Below are 26178 nucleotides of genomic sequence, written 5' to 3' on the forward strand. Positions count from 1 at the left end.
GCTGTACAAATGCGCATCTAACACTACTAAAAGCCGAATAAGAAGAGCAACGAGCGTGCCACGTAGGATTTTTTATTCAGGCCAATCATGAAGCTCTGTTTTGCCACGTCACTTTTATTTTGTCGACAAAAAATTTAAAAGGTCCAGTAAATCTGGGCTGAACAAAAAAAAATAGACCTATATAGAACAGCCCATATCTTATTCTACGCAGAATGTTCGTCGCCTTCAACTCCGACTCTTCCAATTCACTATTCTAATCTCTGCAATCTCTCTGTAATTATTACACCCCAATCTTGCTCATTCAATTCTGATATTTTCTCCTATCTTCATTAGAGATTATCGTTCCACCTTCCTTTGTTTTTCCTGTTATATAAACCCCTTGATGATATGATAAGACAGGTCCGTTAACTATTGTCATTCCAGCCTGAGTTATCTAAAATATGAACCCTCGATTCCAGATTCATAACACAATGACAATTTGTTGTTCTCTACATTTGAAAGTCAGGTATTAGTTTATTATTATACTTCACCACTCAATCTCTCACCACTCAGTCTCTCTGTTTCCGATTTACAGTCGTAGAACTCGGCCTCACGCTGGTGCTGATCGTCTTCTCCGTCGTCGTTTTAGAAGCTTGGAGAAGGAGACACAGTAACGTGTACGTTCTTACTTGACTTTTCCGATTTGCTTCTCTCTCATCTATCCTTGTGTCTTGATCTTTCTAGCATTGGATTTTTCCCAGTTCTGTCGACACCGTGACAACTACACTCGAGGGTCCTACATCTTAAAAACAGGTACTGTCTGAATTCAATATATTTTTTCTGGGATTTTTCTGTTAGTGTGTTTACAGTTAATGGAACTGAGAAAAGGTCTTGCCTTTGAATCCTATTAGCCTATAGAACGTTTAAAGACGAGAGCTTTGACATTATTATTATTATTAGTATTTGTAGGAGAGTTTGTCTAACGATGTGTGTTGTTTAAGAAATAAAAGAGTAAAACAGACAGATCGTGGATGCGCAGTTGTATGATAATAATTTCAAGAGAGGAGCAAGCAAAAAGCTTCACTTGAGAAGGAAATTCATCATACTGTCGGTAAAAAGATAAGAAGAAAAGTTGATGACGAGATCAACAACAGATTGAGTTTGGGAACACTTTTCTTCCAGCCTAACTTCCTGGTTACGGTTGAGGTAATGTAAATCTTTGCTCGATTTGATTTAAGATGTGGTCAGGTCCTATTTTTGTTGCATATGGCGACATCATCTGATTGCTTTCATCTATTCTTCTCTTGAAGACTAGCATTTTTTTGGTCATATTGATTTAGCTTAGAATCATAAATTTGTTTCCTCATGTAGTAATGTTCATTTATATTCTCTACTTTCATTACATGTTCCATTAAATTTCAATCTTTCTAGCATCAAGTAGAATGCAATAAACATCGGTGATTCTTTCTGAAACTCCAAAAAAACATAATTTTTTCAGCAGATTCTTGAAGATGCTCCCAAAGTCTTAGATCTGCGATTGGCTACTTTATGAAATCCATTGAAGGGACATGCTGGATTATCTAATGATGATAAAGACGAAAACGGAAGGACTCTAGAGGTACATGAAATTATCGATACCTTTTTGATGTATCTTAATACGGGTCATGAATCCTCTGGACACACGCATTATTTGGGCTACCTCCTCAGATACTACAGAAGATAAATGTAAAATAATAATATATGTTTATATAATCCTTTTCCATTTATTTTTACAAGCTTGAATAGTAATTTTCCTTATATACACAGGGATAACAAGATGCGATTGTTAATAACTAAGCAGTGTACCAGAAATTGAGTAAAAAACAGAGACGTACAAATGTACAATGACTTACTACTACCTTTCTCAGGCGTCTCATTGCAAAACAAGTTTAAGGCGTCTAAAATTAATACATCTTATTTATAGGGAAGCTAATGTTTGCTTCATCATCGGTGACACAATTTTACTTTGGCAACACAATACAAATCATTAGAGACTTCAGAAGCATGATAAGAGTCAAGTTTAATGCATGAGTTTGAACAAAACAACACCAAACTCAGAGGATGATCTTCAAGAAAACTTAACTAAAATCAACATTTCAAGTCTTTCAGACTGTCTAATAATTTAGATAGCATAATCAGTCGTCTAAGTATAAAATATTTATATTCAAATATGTTTGCTTCATCATCGGTGACACAATTTTACTTTGGCAACACAATACAAATCATTAGAGACTTCAGAAGCATGATAAGAGTCAAGTTTAATGCATGAGTTTGAACAAAACAACACCAAACTCAGAGGATGATCTTCAAGAAAACTTAACTAAAATCAACATTTCAAGTCTTTCAGACTGTCTAATAATTTAGATAGCATAATCAGTCGTCTAAGTATAAAATATTTATATTCAAATATGAATTCTAAAATAATCTTAATTTAATTTAAATATATGAAAAAAAATCCGGGCGTAGCCCGGGAAAATCTCTAGTTTTCGTAATTAAGGGATGAAATCTATTGACTATTATTCGTTTATGAATTAGATCTCTATAATATCATGATCCTTTCACTAATTAGGAAAATTGTTATTTTTGGGTGTTCAATCCGGATATCGGTTCGGTTTAGGTTCGTTTTTTTTTTGTTTTTGGTATTTCGGTTAGTAAAATATAACTACCATTCTAAATCCATATTTACTTCGGTTCGGTTCGGTTTATATACCGTCGGTTTTTGGTTTATTCAGTTTTATACCAATAAACATAATTATTTAGTTTGAGATCATATTATATGAATTTTAGAGTCATATTGTCAACACAGTCATTTATTAAAAATATATTACATGTTCAAACAAATGAACAAAAAAAGTAAAAATGCTTCTACCATCAAATAAAATAATCAAATCTTTAACTAAAATCAAAGCTTGAAATTTTGAAAATAAAAATATGAAACAAAACAGAAATATGAAACAAAATCAAAACTTGAAATCAAGGCCACATGTTCCAGTGTATAACCGGCACTATGAATAGGTCTAAACCTTGAGTTTGACAGCTACAGAAGACACACTGTTCAACTAGGACTAAATGGGACTGTCTGTTCAACTAGGACTAAATGGGACGCACCCAGTTCGTGGATGGACCAAGCAAACTACAAATTCTCTTTCCAGTGATAAGCATCATCAGTAGTGTAGTTTCTTAGAGTATGGTTTCTTATAGATAAGCTTGGTATTGAAGGATAGTGACCAACATATAAACAACTTGAACTATATGCTTGCCTTTGTTCAACATCACACAGTCATCCATGCAAAATATTCAAATTCCATAGTTAGACAAAGAAATGTTTAGCATGATCATATTTACTTTTGGTGAAAAAGCAAAAGCACGGTATCTACTAGTTGAACACCAAGCAAATGCACTACTATTTTTTATTTATTTTTATATTTTAAAATCATGACATAAATTGACAATATTTTGTTACTTTTTAAAAAGGATACTAAATATGAAATAATTAATTCTTATTGGTCGATGAATATACGGGTTTGATTAGTCAGAGACTGAAAAAGAATGTTTTGATTTTTTTAGTGATTGTTGACCAGTCATATTGGGAATGTACTTGACCAGATCAACCCATGCTAACAACCTTGAGTATATATATGTATGGATGCACCTAATGAATCCAAAATCAGCTCTCAGTCAGCACATAAGTATATAAGGATATAAATTATCAACGCAACAACAATAAAATGGAGAAAATTTCAGCATTTTTTTTCATCTTCTTCCTTGTCTCGTTGTGTAAGTTGCATATGTTTTAGCTATTGATGCTTGATATATATGTTCTATCGTCTTTGTTTATACTGTTTGACACTGTGAACAGGCATGGTAACAGTAACGGTTGGAGATATATGTCATACGGACCAAGATTGTATAGACATTGGCATTCCAAGATGTAAGCGCACAGGGAGGATGCCAATCTGCTACAATGGCTATTGTAGCTGTTTCGCTAAAAGGCCACCTCCTGCAGCTCCCACCACTCCTTCTTGGACGACCACCAACTCTTGAGCTTCATCATAATATTGATGCAATAACATTTATGTTACCTTTTATTTTAATTACAGTGCATAAAACCCAATTTATTAGCACTCACTCAATCATTATCTTATCTTCATGCATCTTTCATATGCAATGTATCTCTACAATTAATCAACTGACGGAGTCTTAGCTAGTTAGCTTTGACTCTTCGTTTAAACAAGTGATGAGGACTTCAACTCAACATAACGATAGTCAATTGACTATGATATGTAGTTGTGGACCTGTGGTAGTGTTATATATGTCACCCTTTCAATTCAAATTCACATATTTTTTATCGTTGATAAAAAGTAATTTAATTTATATGTTTGTTTAAGAGTTAAAATTCATTTCAAATGTCATTTTACATTGTTAATGTAGATTTTTGACAAACTTTTCAGTTGATCCATACACATTTAGCTTGTTAATCAGTAATATTAAGTATTCAATATACTAGTTAGAAATAAAATAGAAAATTTAAATGTTTTATTATACTTTTGTGAAAATCTTAAACGACATTTACAAAAGTATAAGCTTCCTTGAAAATGGCATAGAGAAACGAAACTCAATTAAAATAATAATGCATCTGCACATTAATTTATCCGACTGATGATTTATATACAAACCTAAATTCACAAAACTACACATTTATATTGGACATAGTTTTACTTCTATCAACATCAAACCTTGTTACACATTTAAATATTTGCATTAGACTCACCAACGGCGCATTAGACGGGGACAATCTCTCTTCTGGTCTAATTTAATTAATAAACCGGTTCGATCCGGTTTTTGAAATTCGAAAACCTTATGGTTTAACACTTAACACTAAACAGTTTAGTGCGGAAGAGACTGGAGGGAAAATTTCGAACACCATTAGGTTTTTGTTACGCCGGAGAAGATAATCGGCGCCGGAGAATGGAGAGAATACACGTCTCAGTCAGATCTCGTCCGCTCTCGACGGAGGACGCGAAGACGAGCCCATGGAAGATCTCGTCGGACTCGATTTTCATGCCCAATCACTCTACTCTCTCATTCGAATTTGGTACTTTTCTTTCCTCGTTCCCCTCTCCATCTGCTCTGGTAATTTTCATGCTCAACCTCTCTCTCTTGCCACAACAGATCGGATTTTCAGAGAAGATTGCAAAACTGTGCAAGTCTACGAAGCTCGGACGAAGGATATCGTCGCTGCCGCCGTTCGCGGATTCAACGGTAATACTCAGCAAATCCTCGAATCGGTTTAGCTGGTCTACGTAGCTTTTCGATTTGGTTTACTTCGATTTTGATAATCTCAGTAGTCTTTGGCTCTTTGATTCCATACTGATGAAAATGAAGCTCTCAAGTTTGCAATTGTGCTGAGTTTCTGTTTCGTTTTGGCTTAATCAGCAAGTACTCGAATCGGTTTAGCTGATTTAGTCAGCTTTTCTATTTGGTTTACTTCGATTTTGTAATCTCAGTAGTCTTTGGCTCTTTTGATTGCAATTGTGCTGAGTTTTTTGGCTAATTGTTTCGTTTTGAAGGAACTGTGTTTGCTTATGGGCAAACAAACAGTGGCAAGACGCATACGATGCGAGGCTCACCGACTGAGCCAGGAGTCATCCCTCTTGCTGTACACGATATGTTTGAGACTATATATCAGGTTTTTATCTCCAAAACTTGTGTGTTTATGTTTGTAAAGTGATTTTCCTTAGATTTAGCGTTATTTGTGGAAAGCTTTTGATTAGAGGAACACCGTTCTTTGGTTCACCATTAGGATACAAGCAGGGAGTTTCTGTTGCGTATGTCTTACCTTGAGATTTATAACGAAGATATAAACGATCTCTTGGCTCCTGAACACCGGAAACTACAGATTCATGAGAATCTAGAGGTACAACATATATGCCTTCTTAGAATCCTCTTTCTTCTAGCGAGTCTGATGCGTTTTTTCAATCTTAAATGTTGTAGAAAGGAATCTTTGTGGCTGGACTACGAGAAGAAATTGTTGCTTCCCCTCAACAAGTTCTTGAAATGATGGAGTTTGGAGAATGTACTTTCTCTTCTCTTCTCTTCACGTAATTTGCTCTCTATTTTGTTATTTCCGAGCAGAGCTTTTGTGTGTGTTTATAACCTGTGCGCATGCGTTTCTTCTGTCTAAGTCTTGGTTTTGATAACACTGATTTAGTGAATGGTTATTCATTTCTCTCTGGGATAAATTTCAGCTCATCGGCATATTGGAGAGACAAATATGAATGTTCACAGTAGCAGATCTCACACTATTTTCCGCATGGTAAATATACATATATACTCAACCTTAGTGCTCAGTTATGTGTAAGTTGAATTTAAACGTGCAAGCTGTTTCATCAAACAGATTATAGAAAGTAGACAGAAGACGCAAGATGAAGGTGTTGGAAATGCCTGTGACGCAGTCCGTGTCTCGGTTCTGGTACTATCTTTTGGAATCAATGTTTTCGTTCTCCTGATATACAACATGCTAGTTTCATCTTTCTTTTTACTTGTAGAATTTGGTGGATCTAGCTGGTTCGGAACGGGCTTCCAAAACCGGTGCAGAGGGTGTTAGGCTGAAGGAAGGTTCACATATAAACAAGAGCTTGATGACACTCGGGACTGTAATTAAAAAACTGAGTGAAGGAGTTGAAAATCAGGGGTAAGTTTTTGGTCTAGTTTTGTAGCATATGGTACATACCAGTTGTGTATATAGTCTTATTGACATCTTCTTTAATTGAATCAGTGGTCATGTTCCATACCGAGACAGCAAGCTTACAAGGATCTTGCAACCCGCTTTAGGTGGAAATGCAAATACAGCTATCATATGCAATATAACACTTGCACCAGTACGTATTAATCACCAATATTATGGCATGAGGATGAGCAAGGCAGATGAAATAGCAGTCTTCAGTTTTTTCTTTGTTTGCTTTAGTACAACTAACAATGTTACATTCGTTTTGATGTCAGGACCATGCAGATGAAACCAAGAGCAGTCTTCAGTTTGCTAGCCGAGCACTACGTGTCACTAATTGTGCACATGTCAACGAGGTAGGATCCAGTTATCTTGGGCTTATTTCTCTCTATCTTTGTAACATACTTCCTGATTAAGTTTGGTATATAAGATGTGCATGTTTTAAAACTAATAACCTATCCATTCTTTGTGTTTATGATACAGATATTGACTGATGCTGCTTTGTTAAAGCGCCAAAAGAAGGAAATTGAGGAGCTCAGATCCAAACTAAAGGTTGCTAAACTGTTTTCATTTTATTCTCAAAGGTAGCTTTTATGTTTTTGTTTTGGGTGAAATATCAGCTTTTCTATTGCAGACTTCTCACTCTGATCATTCGGACGAAGAGATTCTTAACTTGCGCAACACCTTGTTGAAGGTCTGGCATTTTTGCTCTTGATTCTTCAGTTGATTACTTTTTAATATGTTTTTGATACAATCCGTTTTCGCAGTCTGAGTTAGAAAGAGAGCGGATTGCACTCGAATTAGAAGAGGAGAAAAAGGCACAAGCTCAGAGGGAAAAAGTTTTGCAAGAGCAAGCAAAGAAAATTGAGAACTTGAGTTCAATGGTTCTCCTCTCGAATAGAGATGAGAAACGTGAGCAGGATCACTTTAAGAAGGTTTTTTCTTTTTCTTCCATTCTTTGTTTAGTGATACCTTTCGAGTTTAAGCAGCATTTGCTAGGCGTTATACATTTATTCCAAAACGCAGGGAAAGAGGAGAGATACATGGTGTACTGGTCTCCTTTCACGGGATTCAACATCAGAGGTAAAATTGTGTAAATGGTCAACAAAAACAGGAGAAAGTTTTGACTATTTCAGCCATAAAAATACTTTGCCTTTTGCATATCAGGTTCAGTCTCATGTCTTGTCAAGGGGATCCTCTCTTAAATCTGAAAGATCCGAGCGTGAGACAGGCCCACTACTTCCATTTGCGGAACTGGTAGAAAACGAACTCTTATACAGCATCAGCGAGCAAGATGAACATAATATCGATGAAACCCTTGAAGATTCTGCACTTCCGGATCCGTGTGCTTTAGTGCATGTGACTAGCAGAAAGAAACCATCATCAATCAGGCAGAAAAGTCCTGTAGTGGTCAGGAAGAAAAGTCCCGTAGTGGTCAGTCTTTCTTTTTGAATATATCTTTTGCTTATCTTGTTGTGAAAGTGACATTTTGTTACTGTTTCATAGGTTGAAAGCGAGTCAGAGAGGATTCAAAGGGAATATGAGGATCTCTTCTTGCAATATGAAACTGAGGTAATACTTTGTCCTTCTCAACATTAGTTCAGTAGCTTGTGTTTTCTGTTTCTTATTTCTCTGCACCTTCCAATAGAGAATCACCCACGAAATACAAATTGAGTGCCTTAAAGCAAAGTTGGGCGAAAAAGATTTATCTGGTGAAGCAACATGCAAGCATTTAGATTGCCAAGTTGTTGGTAATGTACATCAAGAGGAAAGTGGTGTCCATCTTAGGGATCCAGAAGATATTCTTCTCATTAAGCAACTCCAAGAGAAGGTGCATTTATTCTTTTCTTTACCTACAACTGAAACATCTAGTTAAGTAGCTTTGCTTTCTTCTATTTCGGCTTTATTCTTACCCTTGATACATTTTGTCCAAAAGATAAACATGCTGGAAACTGAGAAGTCTTCAAGCAAGCAAAATCTTGATGATCTTGTCACGAAAGCTACTGAGCAGAATATCTGTGCCAAGGAAAAAAATGATGAGGTACTCGTGGTTCTTTAATTGATTGTGCTCTGCTGTTCTATCCAGCCACCTAAATGCAGTCAGATTTCTAGTCTTGTTCTGGTACTAACTGTTTGAAAACCTCTTATGTTGTATGAAATTCTATAGATTCAAGAAGAGATTCATGCTGCTAGAGAAGAGGCCCAGATTGCTCGCGAACAACTTGTGTCCAAGGAGTCTGAAGTCACTCATGTGCTTAATGTTGGTTTCCACTTTAAATTCATCCCAATAATCTGACAATTCCAAGGCAGATTATCACTGTTGTCAACCATTTCCGCATTGCAGATTATCATTGTTGTCAACCATTTGGCATTGCCTAATTGATTTTTTACTTTCTACTGTGAAGGAGAATTTTAACTCTCTGGTCAACGTCACAACAGAAGTTGAAGTCTTAGCATCTGAGTTTCAAAACTTTAAAGCATCGTTGGAAACCATATCGTTAGTTATGGATGAGGGTCTCCAAGATTTTGCTTCCTTCTCTCCTTTGATACATGTAAGTACTCTGCTTTGCTTAGTAGATTAGGAGCTGTGTTTAGGCAGCAAACCTCAATCATGGTTGGTAATAGAGATAGACGATCATGTTTTCTAAGTTAGAATTTCTCACTGCAGGATTTCACATTGTTTATGCGCCAAAGTTTTGATGAGCATGCTTCAATTATCAGCGGATATCAAAATGTCCAATCTTTTCTTAAACAAAAAGTTCTTGACATTGAGAATGAGAAGGTCCAAACTCTTGTTCTCTTCCCACCCTACTACACTTGATCGTAGATCTTTCTGTATTGTTAGCTAAAATCGTGATATTCTTTCCAGGTTCTTTTGCAAGAGCAGTGTGCTGGTCTTCAGAGCCAAATAGAAGGACTAAACCAAGAAGCCCAAAAGCATGGAACTTCCTTAATGGTATTTTTGTTTCCTTCAACTGAAATGTATTTAGAGTTCTTCTTTTCTTCCTTCAACTTTCAAGTGCTGAAAGTAATTTGGTGTTCTTAACCATTTGTCAGATGCTCTCAGACCAGAATGAGTCGGAGAGGTCAGATCTCCTCTCTCACATAGAATGTCTTGAGAAGGATATAGCGAGCCTATCTACCTCTTCTTTGGCCAAAGAGAAGGAAACTCTAAGAAAAGATTTTGATAAGATGAAAGCAAAGCTAAAAGACACTGAATCCAAGCTTAAGAATGTCATGCAGGATAAGACCAAACTAGAGGTTTGCAGTGGATTCCAATTCTAACTATACCTTTTTTTGTATTTTTTCGATTAGATAACACATCTAAGTCGTACTAATAATTTTGATGTTCTGATAAAGGCGGAGAAGGCATCTGCTGAGAGAGAGTTAAAACGTTTGCATAGCCAAACGGCCCTCCTCGAGAAAGATATTAGCAAACAGGAGTCCTTTGCCGGTAAAAGACAAGATGAGAGAAATGCAAAACAGTCCTTGCAGGTATTATCTAATGATTTGTCTTGCTGCATGTTTTTTATTTTTACAGTTGTCATATCGTGTAACATCTCCACAATATATATATTCAATGTTGGAAATGTAAATGTCAAAATCTCAGATGTGGGAGATATCATGATCGTATTGCAGCAAATCACTTTATATTGGCTGAGTTTGGCTTTTGTTCAAACACTGCGTGAGCATGTCTGATAAAAAAACTGTTAATACTATATCTATCTTATGGTATCTTTTCTCAATAGCTAACCGATATCAGTCTGTTTGGTGGATATACCTTTGTTTAAGTAAAATTCTCATCCTAATGTCTACTTTGCATTTATCAGGAAGAATTTCACAACCTTGAAGCGCTTGCTTTTGAGATGGAAACAACAATTGCTTCATTGGAGGAGGAACTCGCTGCTGAACGTGGAGAGAAAGAGGAGTTGCTATGTAGAAGCGAGGGTTTAGATCAAGAAGTTACATCTCTGACAGAGAAGCTGGAGCTCTCAAATACCCAATTAGAACAGCTGCAAATAGATATCACGGAGCTTGTAAGTCTTTTCTTGCAATTGATGATTGATCCAATAGTTTTGAGTTTGAATGTATTCTAAGACAGTGCGTACGCTTTATGTTTTGTTTTAGAAGGCTAGACTCGAAAGCTCATCTTCTGATCAGCAACAACTGGAAACCAAGGTTAAACAGTTGCTTGAAGAGAAGGAAGAGCTAGCGATGGTAAGATGATTGCAAATACAGATTTTTAACTTGGTTCTTTGTTTTGAGTAAATCCACTTAACTCGTTATGATGTTCAGCATCTGGCGACCTCACTTTTAGAGATGGAGGAAGAGAAAGCAATATGGAGCTCGAAAGAAAAAGCTTTGACAGAGGCCATGGAAGAAAAGATGAATCTATATAATATAAAAATAGAGTCACTATCTAAAGAAGTGTCAGAGGTATGTTCGAATCGAAAAAGCCCTTTTCTCTACTTTTATCATGCACTTTAAAGTTGTCAATCGCTTTGAACTTTTAGGCAAAGAGGGAGCTTGAATCTTGCCGACTTGAATGTATCACCCTTGCTGATAAGCTAAGATGTTCTGAAGAAAATGCTAAGCAGGAAAACGAAAGCAGGTTTGTAGTTTTCATTTCTCTTTCTTTGAGAAAATTAAAATTGCTCTCTAAAAATTAACTCTTTTATGTTCCCCTGTAGCATGGAGAAGTCTTTGGAGATTGATAGACTTGGGAATGAACTTCAGTCAGCTCATGCCGTGAGTAAACAATCTCAAGAGGTAAGAATCATTTCACTAGTTTATTCAAAAGGGTTTCTCTCTGAACATCTGATGCAGAAGTTCTATTACATTGAAATTTGTAACGATGCTAATGATGTTATATCTTTCTGACTATGCTATTCATGTCTATGGTATGTTGGTTAAAGACCAGAAGCCATCACTTGCACCGTTAGTAATTTTGTATGTGCGCCTTCAGGTACTCAAGTCTGACATTGACACGCTAAAGTCCGAACTTCAACGTGCGTGCGAGATGTCAGATACACTTCAGAGTGAGCTTGATTATGTCACAAGTGAGCGCCAGAGTTTGCTATCTCGCATAGAGGAGATTAAGAAGGAAGTAGTTTCATCAAATCGTTTGCAGGTTGGGTTAAGAGCAGACGGATATAATTCTGTTATACATGTCGTACTAACCATTCATTCTTACATATCTCTGCTGTATCTGATCACAGGATGCAGATGCAGACAACAAGGAGAAGGCGAAGCTAAAAATGAGACTCATGGGGACCCAAGCGCGCTTAGATGCAAAATCTATAAGGCACGAGCAGGCTGTGAAAGAATCGGAAGTTATGAACAGGAAGTTCCAAGAAGCATCCGCAAAGCTAAAGGAGAAGTTAGCATCAAAAGCACTCGAAGTCATCGACCTTAAGAAGCAGCTCTCTGCTTCTTCAAGATAACAATGTCATGAAAGTTAACCAACACTACTCTTAACTAGTAGTTATTAATGCACGGCTAGTAAATGTCTCTAATCTTTTGAAGTGGTTCTGTTGATGTACATTCTGTTTGATCTTTGCACTAAACGCATGGTTAATTTTCAAGTTTGATTATATTAAATATGTTTCTTATACATATTGTTTCCTAAAATATCTCTCCAACATTCCACAAATGATTGATATACGTTGCAAACTTGCAATAAGGAGAGCCACACAAAGAGTTACATACTATCTGTTACACTTAAAAAAAAAATTAAATTTAAATTTCCTCTCATGTTTCATCTAATCTTAAACGTTACATGAGCTGAACTGTTCACATAACTGAAACCTTCAACTCAATGGCTAAGTAGAAAGCTAAGTTACAGATCTGCCGGATTCTGCAGCACATAGAACAGAATGTTTTGCAAGAACAGTGCCTAAGACATCATCTAACAACAACTAGGCTTTAACATGCTTTCTCTGCTCTTTCTAGTTAACGTAGCTAACTACTCAATGCTCCTCCCTGTCTCTGACACATCTAGAAGAGCTGCTTCCTCAGGATATTGATGACAGTATCAAGAACCTCCTTATTCTCCAGCAGATACTTCTCAGCTGCGTCTTTGCCATCAACAACCTCGCCTTCAATCAAATGGCTATTACCTTCTCTTGCAATAACCCCATGCTCACAAGCCAATTCTAACACCTCACGCTCCACGTAGAAGCCACGACCAAAGTGAATCCCCAATTCAGATTTCTTCTTCCCTGGCGTCAGTTTGTTTTTCACCACTTCCACGCACACATTCAGACCACTTACCTAAGGACATGGTTAACACTTAACATTAAAAGAACTGACTAAACCAAGCTAACACATAAAACAATGTGCTTATACATACCTCACTATCAGTCTTAATCAGCCCTGTTCTTATCATTTTGAGTCGTATAGCTGCCTGAAACCGCAATGCGTTTCCCCCACAAGTCACTTCTTCAGAATGTGGGAAACGCATGTTAGCTTTGGCATGTGATCTGACCTGTATCAGACCAAAAAAAACAATAAGCAGAGAGATCTTTATCTTTTTGTAGGATCCAACTAAAGAAGCAAAAAGAGGACCAATCACAAATTCACAATCAAGACGGTAATTAGGCGCTTTATAAGAGATTACTCATTAGGCGGCAGGCGCCTAGACCGATTTTTAGAACACTATTCACAATACTTCTCTTACCTGATTAAGAAAAACAATGAGCGTCCGAGAATTAGCAACCGAGTAGTGTATTTTCCTAAGCGCCTGCGTCATTATCACTGATTGTCTATCTCTGTAACTTTCTCCTAGAGGAGCACCAACTTCACATTGAGGGACAAGAGCAGCAACCTGTGTAAATCCCCACTTCTATTAGTAACATGAACAACGTTTGTGATGAAAATAATAAGAAGAAACTCACACTATCAACCACAATAACATCTACCGATCCACACTTGGTCAACACATCGACAATACTCAGCATGTTTTCAGCGGAATCAGGTCTCGATATCAGAAGCTCCTCCGTGTTCACACCTATCGACTCAGCTAGAGCAGGATCCATGGCGTTCTCCACGTCAAGGTAAGCGCAATAGCCTCCAAGCTTCTGAGCTTCCTTGATGATGTGAAGAGCTAGAGTTGTCTTTCCAGAAGCTTCTTTGCCGTAAACCTCAACCATTCTTCCCTTTGGCAAACCTCCAACGCCTAGAGCTAGATCAAGGTTGAGCGAACCGGTGGATATGACGGAGACTCTCCTTGTTCTGGAGAAGCGCTGCAGCCAGAGCTTAGAGTCTTGATCGAAGATGCCTGACACTGAGAGCTGTGATAATGCTGAACGGAGATTAGTGTCTTTCTCCGTTATGTTGGTATCATCTTCTGGAGATTCATCAAGCTCAAAGTCTGAAGCTTCAGCTAAAACAAATGGAAGCACTATAGTCAAGAGACTAAACCAGAAGAACCATTCATTCATTGAAAGGGAAATTACCTAAAGACGAAAGATAATGACTTCCATAGCTAGAGCAAGCGAGAACACCTCTTCGTACATTATGCTAAGAGACAAAACAAAGAGCAAGACATGAGTAAAACAAAAGGAGAAGCTATTAACTTTAGTTCATAAGCTGCTTCAGCAAATCTTCACCAATGCATAAAGTCTATTTTTACTAAGGAAAGATCAAGTCTTTGTTATAGTATGTAGAAGCTCTTTAAATTCTCAAAATTTTGGAGACATTAGGACAGAAACTACAGAGCTTAGCCGTTGTTAATAACAGTTAGAGAGGAAGAGAGAGAGAGAAGAAAGATTATGCAGAACCTGAGATAAGTAGGAGAAGAAGCGGAATCTCTGAATCGAACTGGTTAATGAGAGACGACCCATGTCCCTGTTTTTTCTTCCGGCGGCGTGCGTTCCAACAGACGCCGCTACACCTCCTTGTCGGAGCGATTTTAAACTCGGCTGGTGACGAAGTTTCAATTTTTATTTATTTTTTCACTTTAAATAAACTATTTCAATCAGCTTATAACACCTGTTAATCAATTTAGCGAATTTTAAAATTATATTCCTTCCGTTTTTTAATATAAATCATTTTACGTTATACACGTAAATTAAGAAAACCATTAATTTCTTATATTTTCTAGACAAAAATATCATTAATTATTTACCTAACCGTAATTCAACTAATAGAAAAATAGAAGATATATTACCATTGGTCATACAACATTAATTATTAATAAATTTTACATAGAAAACCGAAAATGACATATAATTTGGAACAAAAAAATTTCTCTAAAACGACTTATATTAAAAAAACAGAGGGAGTAATAATTAAAGAAAAACAATTACATGCGGATACAATTAGTGTATTGGTTTGATTAATAATTAATTAACAGTTGGCAAAAAATAATAATTAATTAACTGTTTTACACAAATGTAATTCTCGTAAATAGAAAATTTTCAAGTTTTGGTCACAAAAATAGACCACAAAGAGGAAAATGACCAAAATGTTTCATTTAATAAGTAAAAAGATACTAATACCCTAGATATATAAAAATAAAAAAAATAGTTTTTATAGTTTTAGATTATATGTTTTCAAATTCAAACTTTTTTATAATTTTTTTTTTGAATTTTTTTTTCAAATCTTTTTTGTGTAATTCGAATAAACTATTTTTAAAATTTTTATTTTCAAATTTTTAATATTTATTTTCTGTTTTATAAAATTTTAAACCTCAAACCCAAATCTCCACCCATTTAACTCTAAACTTTAAAGTTTAGATTAGTTAACCATAGGACTATAAGTATATATTTACCTTTTTAATAAAACATTTTGATCATTTTAATTCTTAGAGTCTATATTTGCGATAGAAACTTTTTTAGTGCTATGATAAGGTATTTCTCATTTCATAATTCTTCCGCGTCATGAATCTCGTGGAACTTGGTAGCTTTGGCTATGGAGAGAATGCACGTCGTCCTCCATTTACAAAAGAAGTGGGTATGTATAGGATGTGCCACAACAATACAATGGACTTACTCAGATGAACATCAGTTACTTGCTCCATTGAATCACATTCACTTTCGTATTCAAATCCTCGTGTGGTCATCAAAGTTACATCAGAAGGCAGCTGCCCTCGATATCCTCTATTAGAATGGCTAACAGAAACCTGAAACGAACTTGAGCTTTTCGCAAGGTGGGCTTTTTCTAACCGCGGAATAATCACAGTACCGCCTATGCAGTTACGATCAGTTTGTCGTGGCGAGTCCATAAAGGTCACGTTGTTCAAGCAGTACGTGTCGGCCTCTCCCTCACCGAAAGAAATAAAGCCGTGTGGTGTGCCTTCATACCCCAAAGTGCTCAGTAGTGATTCCCTTTGGACCCATTTAAACGCTAATCCCCATGGCTGTTCAAGGTGGTGATCCATCACGTAGTTGGAGATTGTGATATTAGCCGAGTAACTACCGTCAGTTTCATTCATCATGTCCCACCTTATATCCACATTGGCGTCTTGATAAAAGACTGGATCTAAATTTTTAGAATCATAAATATTTTTATGTTAATATTAATTGATTTTTTTTTGACAATTTGTAAACCATGCGATCTAATATATTTTAAGTAGCAGTTTTTATTTTTAATATAAAATTTTGATATCTATAAATTTAACGTATAATATAACTCTGATTTCTGTTATATATTTTTCGAAAATAACAAAAAGTCTTGGAGATAAGATTAACGTAATATTTCATAGTTTCTTACACTAACATAGCATATAGTCAGTTAGTCACAGTCGTGCTATGATTCATATAAAGAAATCGAATGAGACTGCAACAAATTTGGGCTAAAGAGAATAAACATCATGTTCCCCAAGTAGGTACTTTTAGTTGTTCTTATGATTATGCCTCTGCTTTGTCTCATCATAAAGAAGAACATTTGCCTTATGAGTTGAGGATTATAATCACCATATCAGCTCAAAACTTCTGGAATGCTTGGATATGAAGTTTCTACGCGGTCCTCAGGTGTTTCTTATGGCTGAATATAATTTTAGGTGACCATCACTTGGTAATTGTAGTTTTTTTTGCGGAGCACAAGAGTGTATGAATAGAGATGAAAAGTTCTTTTTGAATCAATTAAATAGATTCTTCTGATACAGTTGAATCTTCAATAGCTTTGAGAATAAAACCGAGAAGACTTTACCTACAAGAAATGTTTTGTTGACATGAGTTTACAGAAGTTTTAGACAATTGATCTCACATACCTGAAAGGACTCTGCTTGATTGAATTGAGCTAAATGTCAAGCTAGGTACCAACTACCAAAACATGAACACCACTTTAGGAGCAGACAAAACTCTGAACTGATTCAAGTTTTAACAACATAGTTTGGTCCCCTCGATTGTTGCATTTGGAGGAATCTCTTGCACTCCTTTCTTCCCATGAGCAAGCTCAGGAGGAACAATCACCAATCTCTGTATATCAAAACACTCTCAACTTGTCTATCAAAACATACTTTTGAGTTTATGTAAAGTCTTTCATTTTCACCAACACGCATCCCCTCAACGCCGAGGTCAAGTCCTTTCAGAACATTCCCTTTCTCTGACTGTCCGACAAGGTAAAGTTTAGATTGCCTTGTTTCTGCAAATTTGATTAAAAATAATGCTATTGCTTGGTTCCATGTCTTATTATTGGTTAAATTAAAAACGTATAGTTGCTAGTTATTAGTGGTGTAAAGAGAGAAACAGAGTGTGTACTTGGTGGAAGAGTAGTGAAGGAAGAGAGAGGGTGAAGAAGTTTCATTGTTAAGATCATTGTTTGTGCGTCACGTAAACAGATTGATTCTTGTGTCTAAGTCAAAGAAACTTTCTCATTCTTGTCTTTCTTCTTGAGTTTGAGTTCAAAATTGTGTGGGGGAGAGACAGAGGAACAGAGAAAGAGATAAAACTGGTATTCTCATCCACAAATTTTAGATTCTCTCACCGTTACACCCCACACTTGACGTCGTTAGACCCTTAACCAAACAAAAGAGGCGTCAATGGTGTGTAATTAATTACTAATTAAAGAGGAATAAACCTAAAGCATAACCGAAAGTGATTATTGGAGAACCACCCTATTTTCCACTATGCTAATGTAATATATGTTCCACCACATCCTTGTCATTGTACCATACATTGCGAAAATAAGCACAAACAGGAATTTCAATTATCACAAGGAAACAAAAGTACCAAACATGACTTCGTATGAGTTTTCATTACAACTTTGTAGTACTAGTACTGTATGATTTCACCTATATCACATGTGATGCCCCTGTAGAAACTCGTCTTAATATAGAATGTGCCAAATATTAACTTGTTTTCTTGTTAAAAATAATGATCGTTCTCTTCTCTATCACAAAAAACAATACCGACATGTCACAACATCAGTTTTGTTTGAAAAGATTCTCTAGAAAATCTTCGATTAATAAGTATTTTTAGGGATGGACGTTCGGGGTACGCGTTCGGTTCGAGTCTATTCGGATTTTGGGGTTTTCGGAGTTAAATTTTTCAGCCCATTCGGATATTTATAAATTTCGGTTCGGATCTTTGCGGGTTCGGTTCAGTCTCAGATAACTCGTTTAAATTATTTTATTTTAAAAAAATCATAAATATTTTAAATTTCTCAAAATCAAAAAATAATAATATATATATAACATATAGATTTGAGCAATATATTCCAAATACCTAAATTGAATATAAAAGTTAGTTTGACTTGAATATTTGGATGAAGAATCAATATATATTTTAAGTATTTTTGATGTTTGGGCATTGTTTAACTATTTTAAATATTTACTTTTGACTATTTATATATATTTTCAAATGTTTTTGACAATTTAAAATATATCTTCTACATTTTGGATATTTTTTTGGATATTAACTCTAAAATTAGCTAATATATATTCAACTATATAAATCTGATTTGGATATATTTGAATACCCAAAATATTTCGGTTTAGATCGGGTTCGGATCCCATTATCTAGATACAAGGAAAAAGTTAACGAAACCACTATAGAGAACATGATTCTGAATTTTTACAAGAGAAGATCACATTACATGAGTAATCTACTTACTATCTAGGAGATGGCTGGATCCAGATGTACATTGATATATATATATATATTATATACTGAGTTACTAACAAAAATAATATATATACTCTAATAACTACATCTTTTAAACATAGTCAATTTTGGTAAATGTGAAAAGTCTTTAAACTTGTCTTAAACCCCTCCTAACAAAAGTTTCAGCTAATTTCACAACAAGTTATCAAGGTTGCATGGATGAAAAAGAGAGCAAAATGAGAAAATATGTAGTAGTTTTAAGATTTTGTAACACCACATATCTTATATATAATACTAAAATATCTTAAAACATTTAGTTTTCTCACTAAACATATACATACAAATTTAATATAACCACACATAATACGTGTTATTTCATAAAACATATTCTAAAAAAAACAAAAAAACTATAATATTGTATGGCCAAAAAAAGAGAAAAAAGCAGCACTATACATTAATTAATAATAATATAAACAAAGACTGATGACAAAAATTAAAATAAAATAAACAAAGACTATTATTTTCCTCCTTATAATTTATAAATAACTTTTGCTGTAAGTCTTTTAAAACCAAACCAGTCTCAGATACTTTTTGTTGCCGCCGTCGCCACCTACCACTCTCACTAACAGAGCCGCCATGGATTCCGTCAAGCTTCCAACAGCTCCGTCATCTCTCCGCACCCAAATGTCACCCCATCACTTCCACCACCTTCCTCTACCTCATCGTAGCTTCCCGTTAAAACCGGTCATCGGAATCACTCGATCTCGTAGCCACCACGTGTCACCGGTGGCTGTTCTTTTCCGCGAAGAAACGTCTTTAGCTCCGCTGGATCTTCCTCTGCCACGTCTCAAGGTCTCTCCGAACTCGCTGCAGTACCCGTCCGGTTACCTCGGCGCGGTTCCGGAGCGTGCGAGCGACTACGATAACGGAAGCATCGTGGAGGCTATGGAGTATCTGACGAATATACTGTCCACGAAGGTTTACGACATCGCCGTTGAGTCGCCGCTTCACTTGGCTAAGAAGCTGTCGGAGAGGCTAGGTGTTCGTATGCTTCTGAAAAGAGAAGACTTGCAACCTGTAAGCATCACTATTACATCGAAAGGTTACACCGTTGGTTGATTTAAGTGTGTGTGTGTTTGTGATGCATTGGTTATGCATTGATATTGGCATTTCTAATAACCAATGTTCAAGAAATCGTTAGCAGATGGTCAGGCGTCTTATAGAGGATTATTGTTTAGGTGGGCGCCTAGACCAGTTTTATAGTAGATTTTTTTTTTTTGGTAAAATGTTATAGTAGATTATTATTCAGGTGGTCGATTTTTTTAACGCGTAGACCGATTTTTAAAAAAAATGGTTCAGGAAAATTCATTTCGTTTAGACCCAATATGCCAATTAGGTGGATGCCTAAACCGACTTTTAGAACAGTGCTAATAACATTTAAAGTTTATACATTTGGTTGATTTTTGCTGAATCATGTATGAAACTGAGGCTAGAGTGTGTGTGTGTGTGATGATGGTTCAGGTGAAGTCGTTTAAGCTTCGTGGAGCTTACAACATGATGGTAAAGCTGACATCAGAGCAATTAGCAAAAGGGGTGATCTGCTCCTCAGCTGGAAACCATGCTCAAGGAGTGGCTATGTCTGCTGCTAATCTCGGTTGCACCGCCGTGATTGTTATGCCTCGTACAACCCCTGAAATCAAGGTATTTGCTTTAGTCTTGATGATGTTTTTTGCTTCCTTCTGAAGTTAGTATCTGATTTGGTCTTTTGAATAAATAAAAAACAGTGGCAATCTGTGGAGGACTTGGGTGCTAAAGTTGTTCTTGTTGGAGATTCGTATGATGAAGCACAAGCATTTGCTAAGCAACGGGCTGAAGAAGAAGGTTTGAGTTTTATACCTCCTTTTGATCACCCTGATGTTATTGCCGGACAAGGGACTGTCGGGATGGAGATCACACGGCAAGCTAAAGGTCCATTACATGCTATCTTTGTCCCCATTGGTGGTGGTGGTTTGATAGCTGGTATTGCTTCTTATGTGAAGAGAGTTTGTCCTGAGGTATGTGCACTCTCTACTCTCTAGTCTCTAGTACATAGGCATAGGCTTCCAAAATCATAAAAATTGTTTTTTTTTGTAATATTTCTTTAAAAAATGTCTATAGCCGCCAAAATCTCAGATCCGGTCATGCTAGTTGCTTTGGTATTGTCACCTACCTTATTGTGGCTTTTTGGAGTTATGAAGGTGAAGATCATTGGTGTAGAGCCAGCGGATGCAAATACAATGGCGTTGTCCTTGCATCACGGCGAGAGAGTGATACTAGACCAGGTTGGTGGTTTTGCAGATGGTGTAGCAGTTAAAGAAGTTGGCAAAGAGACTTTTCGTATATGCCAAAATCTTGTGGATGGTGTTGTTCTTGTCACTCGTGATGCTATTTGTGCATCAATAAAGGTAACTTATACACTTTATTTGTTATGGCTGCACAGCGCATTGTTCTGGATAATCATAGACTTTTTTCAGTACAGGATATGTTTGAGGAGCAAAGGAACATATTAGAACCAGCAGGTGCTCTTGCGCTCGCTGGAGCTGAAGCATATTGTAAATACTATGGCCTAAAGGACGTGAATGTTGTAGCCATAACCAGTGGTGCAAACATGAACTTTGATAAGCTACGGATTGTGACGGAACTAGCCAATGTCGGTAGGCAACAGGAGGCTGTTCTTGCTACTCTCTTGCCGGAAAAGCCTGGAAGTTTTAAGCAGTTCTGTGAATTGGTGAGTGTTTGGTGTTACAGCATGTATAGCAGTTAATCAGGATACAGAGCGCATGTAATTCAATACATTTGAATGATGCAGATTGGACCAATGAATATAACCGAGTTCAAGTATAGATGTGGCTCGGAAAAGGAATCTGTTGTACTTTACAGGTAAGTCTGTTCCTGAAAAAGTTGTTGACATGTTGTTAGACCTGGGAGTTCAGTTTTTGTTTCCGGTTCGGTTTTTTGGTTTTTGTTTTTCTCGGTTCAGATATAACAAATCTTTGGTTATTTATGAATTTTTGTTTTGGGTTTGGTTTGGATAACAATATTAAAAACCGGCTAATATCTAATAAATATATGGGTCCAATTTAGTTTTGGGTTTTTGGATAATTTTAGTAAAAAATAGATTTTTATGGATTTTCGGATAAAATATAGGATAATTCAAAAAAAGAAAAATTTCGGCTAAAGATATTTTGTTAATCCGGTTTTTATGGATATTTCGCTTTAAAATTAGTAATTTTTGGTAATTTTAAAACTAAATATAATTAACTATAAAAACTGTATTTTAGATATTTGGTTATCCAGTTGGTTCTTTGTTCCTTTTCGGTTTCTCGGTTTTAGAGAAGTAGAAACCGTTTGGATATTTGTAAATGTTGGTTTCGGGTTTCTCTTTTCCGGTTCCGATTTTGTTTTCGGTTCTTGGTTTATATCCCCAGGCCTAGTTGTTGTTAGTCCTTTAATCCGCACAGTTTGTGTATTGATGCTTAGTGTTGGAGTGCACACAGCCGGAGAGCTCAAAGCACTAGAGAAGAGAATGGAATCTTCTCAACTCAGAACTAGGAACCTCACCACCAGTGACTTAGTTAAAGATCACCTGCGTTACTTGGTGCGTCCCTTCTGTCCACAACTCCCATTGATTTGATACAAGTTTGTTATGTGAATCACACTTTGTATATTTTCAGATGGGCGGAAGATCAAGTGTTGAAGAAGAGGTTCTATGCCAATTCACCTTCCCTGAGAGACCCGGTGCTCTGATGAACTTCTTGGACTCTTTCAGTCCACGTTGGAACATTAGCCTTTTCCATTACCGTGCAGAGGTTTATATCTGAACTCACCATTTGTTGTAACTTTTGAGGCTTCTTCTTACTATACAATGTTTCCTTCTTTCAAAACAGGGTGGAGCAGGCGCGAACGTGCTGGTGGGGATCCAAGTCTCGGAGCAAGAAATGGAGGAATTTCGAAACCGAGCTCAAGTTCTTGGATACGAGTACGTCTTGGTGAGTGAAGACGCCATCTTCAACCTTCTAATGCAGTGAGTTTGAAGCTGTTATGGAGAGACCAAAACCGAGTAAGTAGAATAAGATATCAGAGTCTTCCTTGTGTTCACCACGGTTGTTCTTGAGCTCCTGTTAGAAACAAATCTGGGACTAGCTCAATGTGTAACCTTATTTCCCACGAGCTCTCAGCGCTATGTTAGTATGTTGTCGACTTTTGGATACCTTTCATCAAATAATTTGAAGCTAACCTTGGAATAAAACTTGCCATTTTGTATGTATAAAAAGTATGCTTTCTAATGTATAAAATATCTATGAAAGAATATTTAAGGCCGTGAGTAATATATAATTCAGATGATAAAAGTGTATAAAATATCTTAGAATATGTAAAAAAGACACACTTTTTGTTACAATATCTAGCTAGTTTTGTTAGATAAATACTTAAATAGAGACGTTAAAATACTATGGTAGAATATTTACCAGAATCCAATATTTATTTTTAAACAAATTGTTTTTTTCTTGGAGATTGATATATGTAGGTGAACAAAGAAGATTCATATTTGTATGCAGATATGCATGATATAAATACTATTAATAAAAAATGTAATATTTTTAAAATAAACTATATCTTTACATTATTATTGTTGGTGTTGTAAAATTGTAATAGTGCATTTTTCTTTTATTTAAGAATCACAGTTAAAAAGGTATATATATATCGACCAAAAAAAAAAAAAAAAAAGGTATATATATATAATATACTTGTCATTTATATTTTGTCAACATTTTTTTTTGTCAACCATATTTTGTCAACATTTACATTTTCTAAACTTATAGTTCAATTAAAAGAAAAATCTTATGAATTTTTTTTGGATTTATTGTCGTCACAAACGGTGGCCAGAAAAAGCAGCTCCATAGTATTACCAAAACCAGGCCCTTGGTTTTGGCTTGACTTGACTATGAACAAAATCTCCAAAAAAGGAAAGAAAATTAAAATTAAAAATAAAAACAAAACCAAAACCAAAACCACAAAACCATGGGTAGTTTTCAGACCATCCCTCTGACGGCCCAAAACCAGCTACTCTGTTTCTCTGTTTTGTACTATATCTTACTCAACTCTCTCTCTCTCGTCCTTTGACTCTCTGATACAGAAACCACTTCACAATTCAAATAAGATGGAACCTAACGGCTTCTCTGCGTTTGATCCGAGAATGTTAACCTTAGAAACCCCGCAGAACCCACCAAACCCGGTGCAGTTCCAGCATCCGCATCCTTACTCCACCGCCGGCGATCAGCATCCACATCATCAACAACCGTTGAAGTCCTTGTACCCTCGCTCCTCCAAAGCCATGCAACTCTCCCCGTTAAGCGGCGGCGACGACGAAGACCGCGGGTCTGGTTCCGGGTCCGGGTGCCACCCGGAAGACAGCGTGGGAACCGACGGGAAGAGGAGAGCCTCTCCGTGGCATCGGATGAAATGGACGGACACGATGGTTCGGCTCCTGATCATGGCGGTGTACTACATCGGCGACGAAGGTGGGTTAGTAGGCGATCAAACCGAGGCCAAGAAAAAAATCAGCGGCGGCGGCGGAGGAGGTGGTGGCGGCGGCGGCGGCGGAGGAGGAGCGGTGTTGCAGAAGAAAGGGAAGTGGAAGTCGGTGTCGAGAGCAATGGTGGAGAAAGGCTTCTCCGTTTCGCCGCAACAGTGCGAGGACAAGTTCAACGACTTGAACAAAAGGTACAAGAGAGTCAACGACATCCTCGGGAAAGGGACAGCGTGTCGTGTCGTGGAGAATCAAGCCTTGCTCGAGACGATGGATCATCTCACTCCTAAACTGAAAGACGAAGTCAAGAAGCTGCTCAACTCTAAACATCTCTTCTTCAAGGAGATGTGCGCTTACCACAACAGCTGCGGCCATCTCGACCAACCGCAAGCGAGTCAGGCTCCGAGTCATCACCGTCCGGAGCAGCAGAGCTGTTTTCACGCGGCGGAGGTAGCGGAAGAGTCGGAGACGGCGGAGGATTCGGAGTCGGAGATGGAGGAGGAGGAGACGAGCAAGAAGCGGAGGAGAGGGGAAGGAGTATCCGGGGCCGTGAAGAGGATGAGAGAGGAGACGGCGCGTGCGTTGGATGAACCGGGGAAGAGCGCGTGGGAGAAGAGGGAGTGGATGAGGAGGAAGGCGTTGGAGCTGGAGGAGAGGAAGGTTGGGTACGAGTGGGAGGCGGTGGAGATGGAGAAGGAGAGAGTGAAGTGGATGAGGTATAGGAGCAAGAAAGAGAGGGAAATGGAGAAGGCTAAGCTGGAGAACCAGCGACGGATGCTTGAGACTGAGAGGATGGTTTTGATTCTCCGGCGGAGGGAGATTGAGCTGGTGGAGTTACAGTCGTTGGGTAAACGGGTCGACCCGAGTTCCGCAACCGGGTGAGCTGATTAGTGTTAGGAACTTAGGATTAACGATGTTTTGGGTTAGATTAGTTTCAGTTCTCTGGCATGTTTGAGATTCTCACATTTTCGACATAATCAGCAAAGTCATTTTTTTTTATATGTAAAGGCAAAACGTATTTTGAATGATTTAAGTAGAAAAGTCAGAGGAAATGTATCTATCTCGAATCAAGGATGAAAAGTAACAAACGATTTATCCATTAGGCAAAGGTTTTCAGAATTGTTTAAGATCATTATGAAGAAGACATAATGATTATGGATCGATCCCTAAAAAGACCAAAAACGTAAGCACACCCGGTGGGACTCGAACCCACAATCGTTTGATTAGAAGTCAAACGCCTTATCCATTAGGCCACGGGTGCTTCTGTTGGAATCAGTCAGGTTTTATATTTATATACTCATGACAGTAAGTTTTTTTTTTGTTTTCTGAAATAAAGAATTTTGGTTCTAACAGGCTGAAAAGAATGGTAAAGAATTTTGATTATACAGTATTAGTAAAAAAATATTTCTGTTAAGACATTCTTGAAAGATCAAACAGGTTGATAGAACACCACTGATTTCATATTTCTGTTTAAACAAGGTAGATTATTCATCTCTGTTTGGGTAAAAGAAACAAGTTTCCACAGTTTTGTGAGTAATGTAAAAAAAAAGTTGAAAACCAAAACCAACATTTCTACACTATCAGTACTCTAATAATCAGTTAATTAATTTTAAATGGTTAATTTTAAAAAACCAAACCATCAATTGATAGTTCTCAAGTAAAACCGGGCAAAGGTGGTCCACAGTTTCAATAATGTTCACCGGTCCGAACGGATAATTACTAGATCAGTGTTAAGGATAAAATAAGAGTTTAGAAAATAAGAATTAAAAATAAAATGAGACGTGTCTTGTAATGTAGGAGAACGACAAAAGAACGTGATG

The 26178-nt window shown here is 36.9% G+C and overlaps 5 protein-coding genes, 2 long non-coding RNA genes and 1 other non-coding gene across 11 annotated transcripts; 5 read left to right on the forward strand and 3 right to left on the reverse strand.

Annotated features, from left to right (window-relative positions):
• On the forward strand, positions 1 to 1780 carry LOC103859265. Of its 2 annotated transcripts, none has more exons than XR_631221.3 (4): positions 1 to 505; positions 575 to 656; positions 741 to 1185; positions 1478 to 1776. It is a non-coding gene; the product is annotated as an uncharacterized LOC103859265 (long non-coding RNA). The 2 variants fall into 2 exon arrangements; XR_631222.3 differs by having other exon boundaries at positions 2 to 505; positions 1481 to 1780.
• Positions 1781 to 3680: 1900 nt separating this feature from the next.
• Positions 3681 to 4252, forward strand: LOC103859266 (defensin-like protein 311). The gene is made up of 2 exons (XM_009136777.2): positions 3681 to 3795; positions 3878 to 4252. The coding sequence occupies exons 1-2, from the start codon at positions 3747 to 3749 to the stop codon at positions 4060 to 4062; spliced, it is 234 nt and encodes a 77-aa protein (XP_009135025.1). The 5' UTR covers positions 3681 to 3746; the 3' UTR covers positions 4063 to 4252.
• Positions 4253 to 4609: 357 nt separating this feature from the next.
• On the forward strand, positions 4610 to 12357 carry LOC103859267 (kinesin-like protein KIN-7O). 2 transcript variants are annotated; one of them, XM_009136778.3, is made up of 31 exons: positions 4610 to 5113; positions 5191 to 5280; positions 5589 to 5707; positions 5822 to 5935; positions 6013 to 6094; positions 6267 to 6334; positions 6416 to 6490; positions 6567 to 6712; positions 6797 to 6899; positions 7021 to 7101; positions 7229 to 7297; positions 7380 to 7439; positions 7513 to 7680; positions 7772 to 7828; positions 7913 to 8179; positions 8252 to 8317; positions 8394 to 8576; positions 8682 to 8786; positions 8913 to 9005; positions 9151 to 9297; positions 9414 to 9527; positions 9615 to 9701; positions 9803 to 10006; positions 10106 to 10240; positions 10576 to 10782; positions 10874 to 10963; positions 11042 to 11182; positions 11260 to 11357; positions 11437 to 11515; positions 11712 to 11876; positions 11965 to 12357. In XM_009136778.3, the coding sequence occupies exons 1-31, from the start codon at positions 4987 to 4989 to the stop codon at positions 12187 to 12189; spliced, it is 3765 nt and encodes a 1254-aa protein (XP_009135026.1). In that variant the 5' UTR covers positions 4610 to 4986; the 3' UTR covers positions 12190 to 12357. The 2 variants fall into 2 exon arrangements, with proteins under 2 accessions (XP_009135026.1, XP_018513491.1); XM_018657975.2 differs by having other exon boundaries at positions 10877 to 10963.
• Positions 12358 to 12458: 101 nt separating this feature from the next.
• LOC103859268 (DNA repair protein recA homolog 2, mitochondrial) lies at positions 12459 to 14748 on the reverse strand. Its single transcript, XM_009136779.3, has 6 exons — positions 14527 to 14748; positions 14203 to 14266; positions 13642 to 14129; positions 13425 to 13571; positions 13098 to 13232; positions 12459 to 13018 (listed from the first exon to the last, which is right to left on the reverse strand). The coding sequence occupies exons 1-6, from the start codon at positions 14587 to 14589 to the stop codon at positions 12743 to 12745; spliced, it is 1173 nt and encodes a 390-aa protein (XP_009135027.1). The 5' UTR covers positions 14590 to 14748; the 3' UTR covers positions 12459 to 12742.
• A 1787-nt stretch (positions 14749 to 16535) lies between these two features.
• LOC103859269 lies at positions 16536 to 18755 on the reverse strand. The gene is made up of 2 exons (XR_001958111.2): positions 17449 to 18755; positions 16536 to 17332 (listed from the first exon to the last, which is right to left on the reverse strand). It is a non-coding gene; the product is annotated as an uncharacterized LOC103859269 (long non-coding RNA).
• Positions 18756 to 19372: 617 nt separating this feature from the next.
• On the forward strand, positions 19373 to 23144 carry LOC103859270 (threonine dehydratase biosynthetic, chloroplastic). Of its 2 annotated transcripts, XM_009136781.3 has the most exons (9): positions 19373 to 19869; positions 20314 to 20493; positions 20577 to 20846; positions 21030 to 21236; positions 21311 to 21559; positions 21641 to 21711; positions 22312 to 22429; positions 22506 to 22640; positions 22719 to 23144. In XM_009136781.3, the coding sequence occupies exons 1-9, from the start codon at positions 19429 to 19431 to the stop codon at positions 22857 to 22859; spliced, it is 1812 nt and encodes a 603-aa protein (XP_009135029.1). In that variant the 5' UTR covers positions 19373 to 19428; the 3' UTR covers positions 22860 to 23144. The 2 variants fall into 2 exon arrangements, with proteins under 2 accessions (XP_009135029.1, XP_009135030.1); XM_009136782.3 differs by lacking the exon at positions 20314 to 20493.
• A 439-nt stretch (positions 23145 to 23583) lies between these two features.
• Positions 23584 to 25449, forward strand: LOC103859272 (trihelix transcription factor GT-3a). Its single transcript, XM_009136783.2, has one exon. The coding sequence runs from the start codon at positions 23990 to 23992 to the stop codon at positions 25238 to 25240; it is 1251 nt and encodes a 416-aa protein (XP_009135031.1). The 5' UTR covers positions 23584 to 23989; the 3' UTR covers positions 25241 to 25449.
• Positions 25450 to 25546: 97 nt separating this feature from the next.
• Positions 25547 to 25619, reverse strand: TRNAR-UCU. Its single transcript has one exon. It is a non-coding gene; the product is annotated as a tRNA-Arg (tRNA).
• Between the last annotated feature and the right edge of the window lie 559 nt (positions 25620 to 26178).

The sequence above is a fragment of the Brassica rapa genome, chromosome A03 (genome assembly GCF_000309985.2).
Source record: "Brassica rapa cultivar Chiifu-401-42 chromosome A03, CAAS_Brap_v3.01, whole genome shotgun sequence".
NCBI lineage: Eukaryota > Viridiplantae > Streptophyta > Magnoliopsida > Brassicales > Brassicaceae > Brassica > Brassica rapa.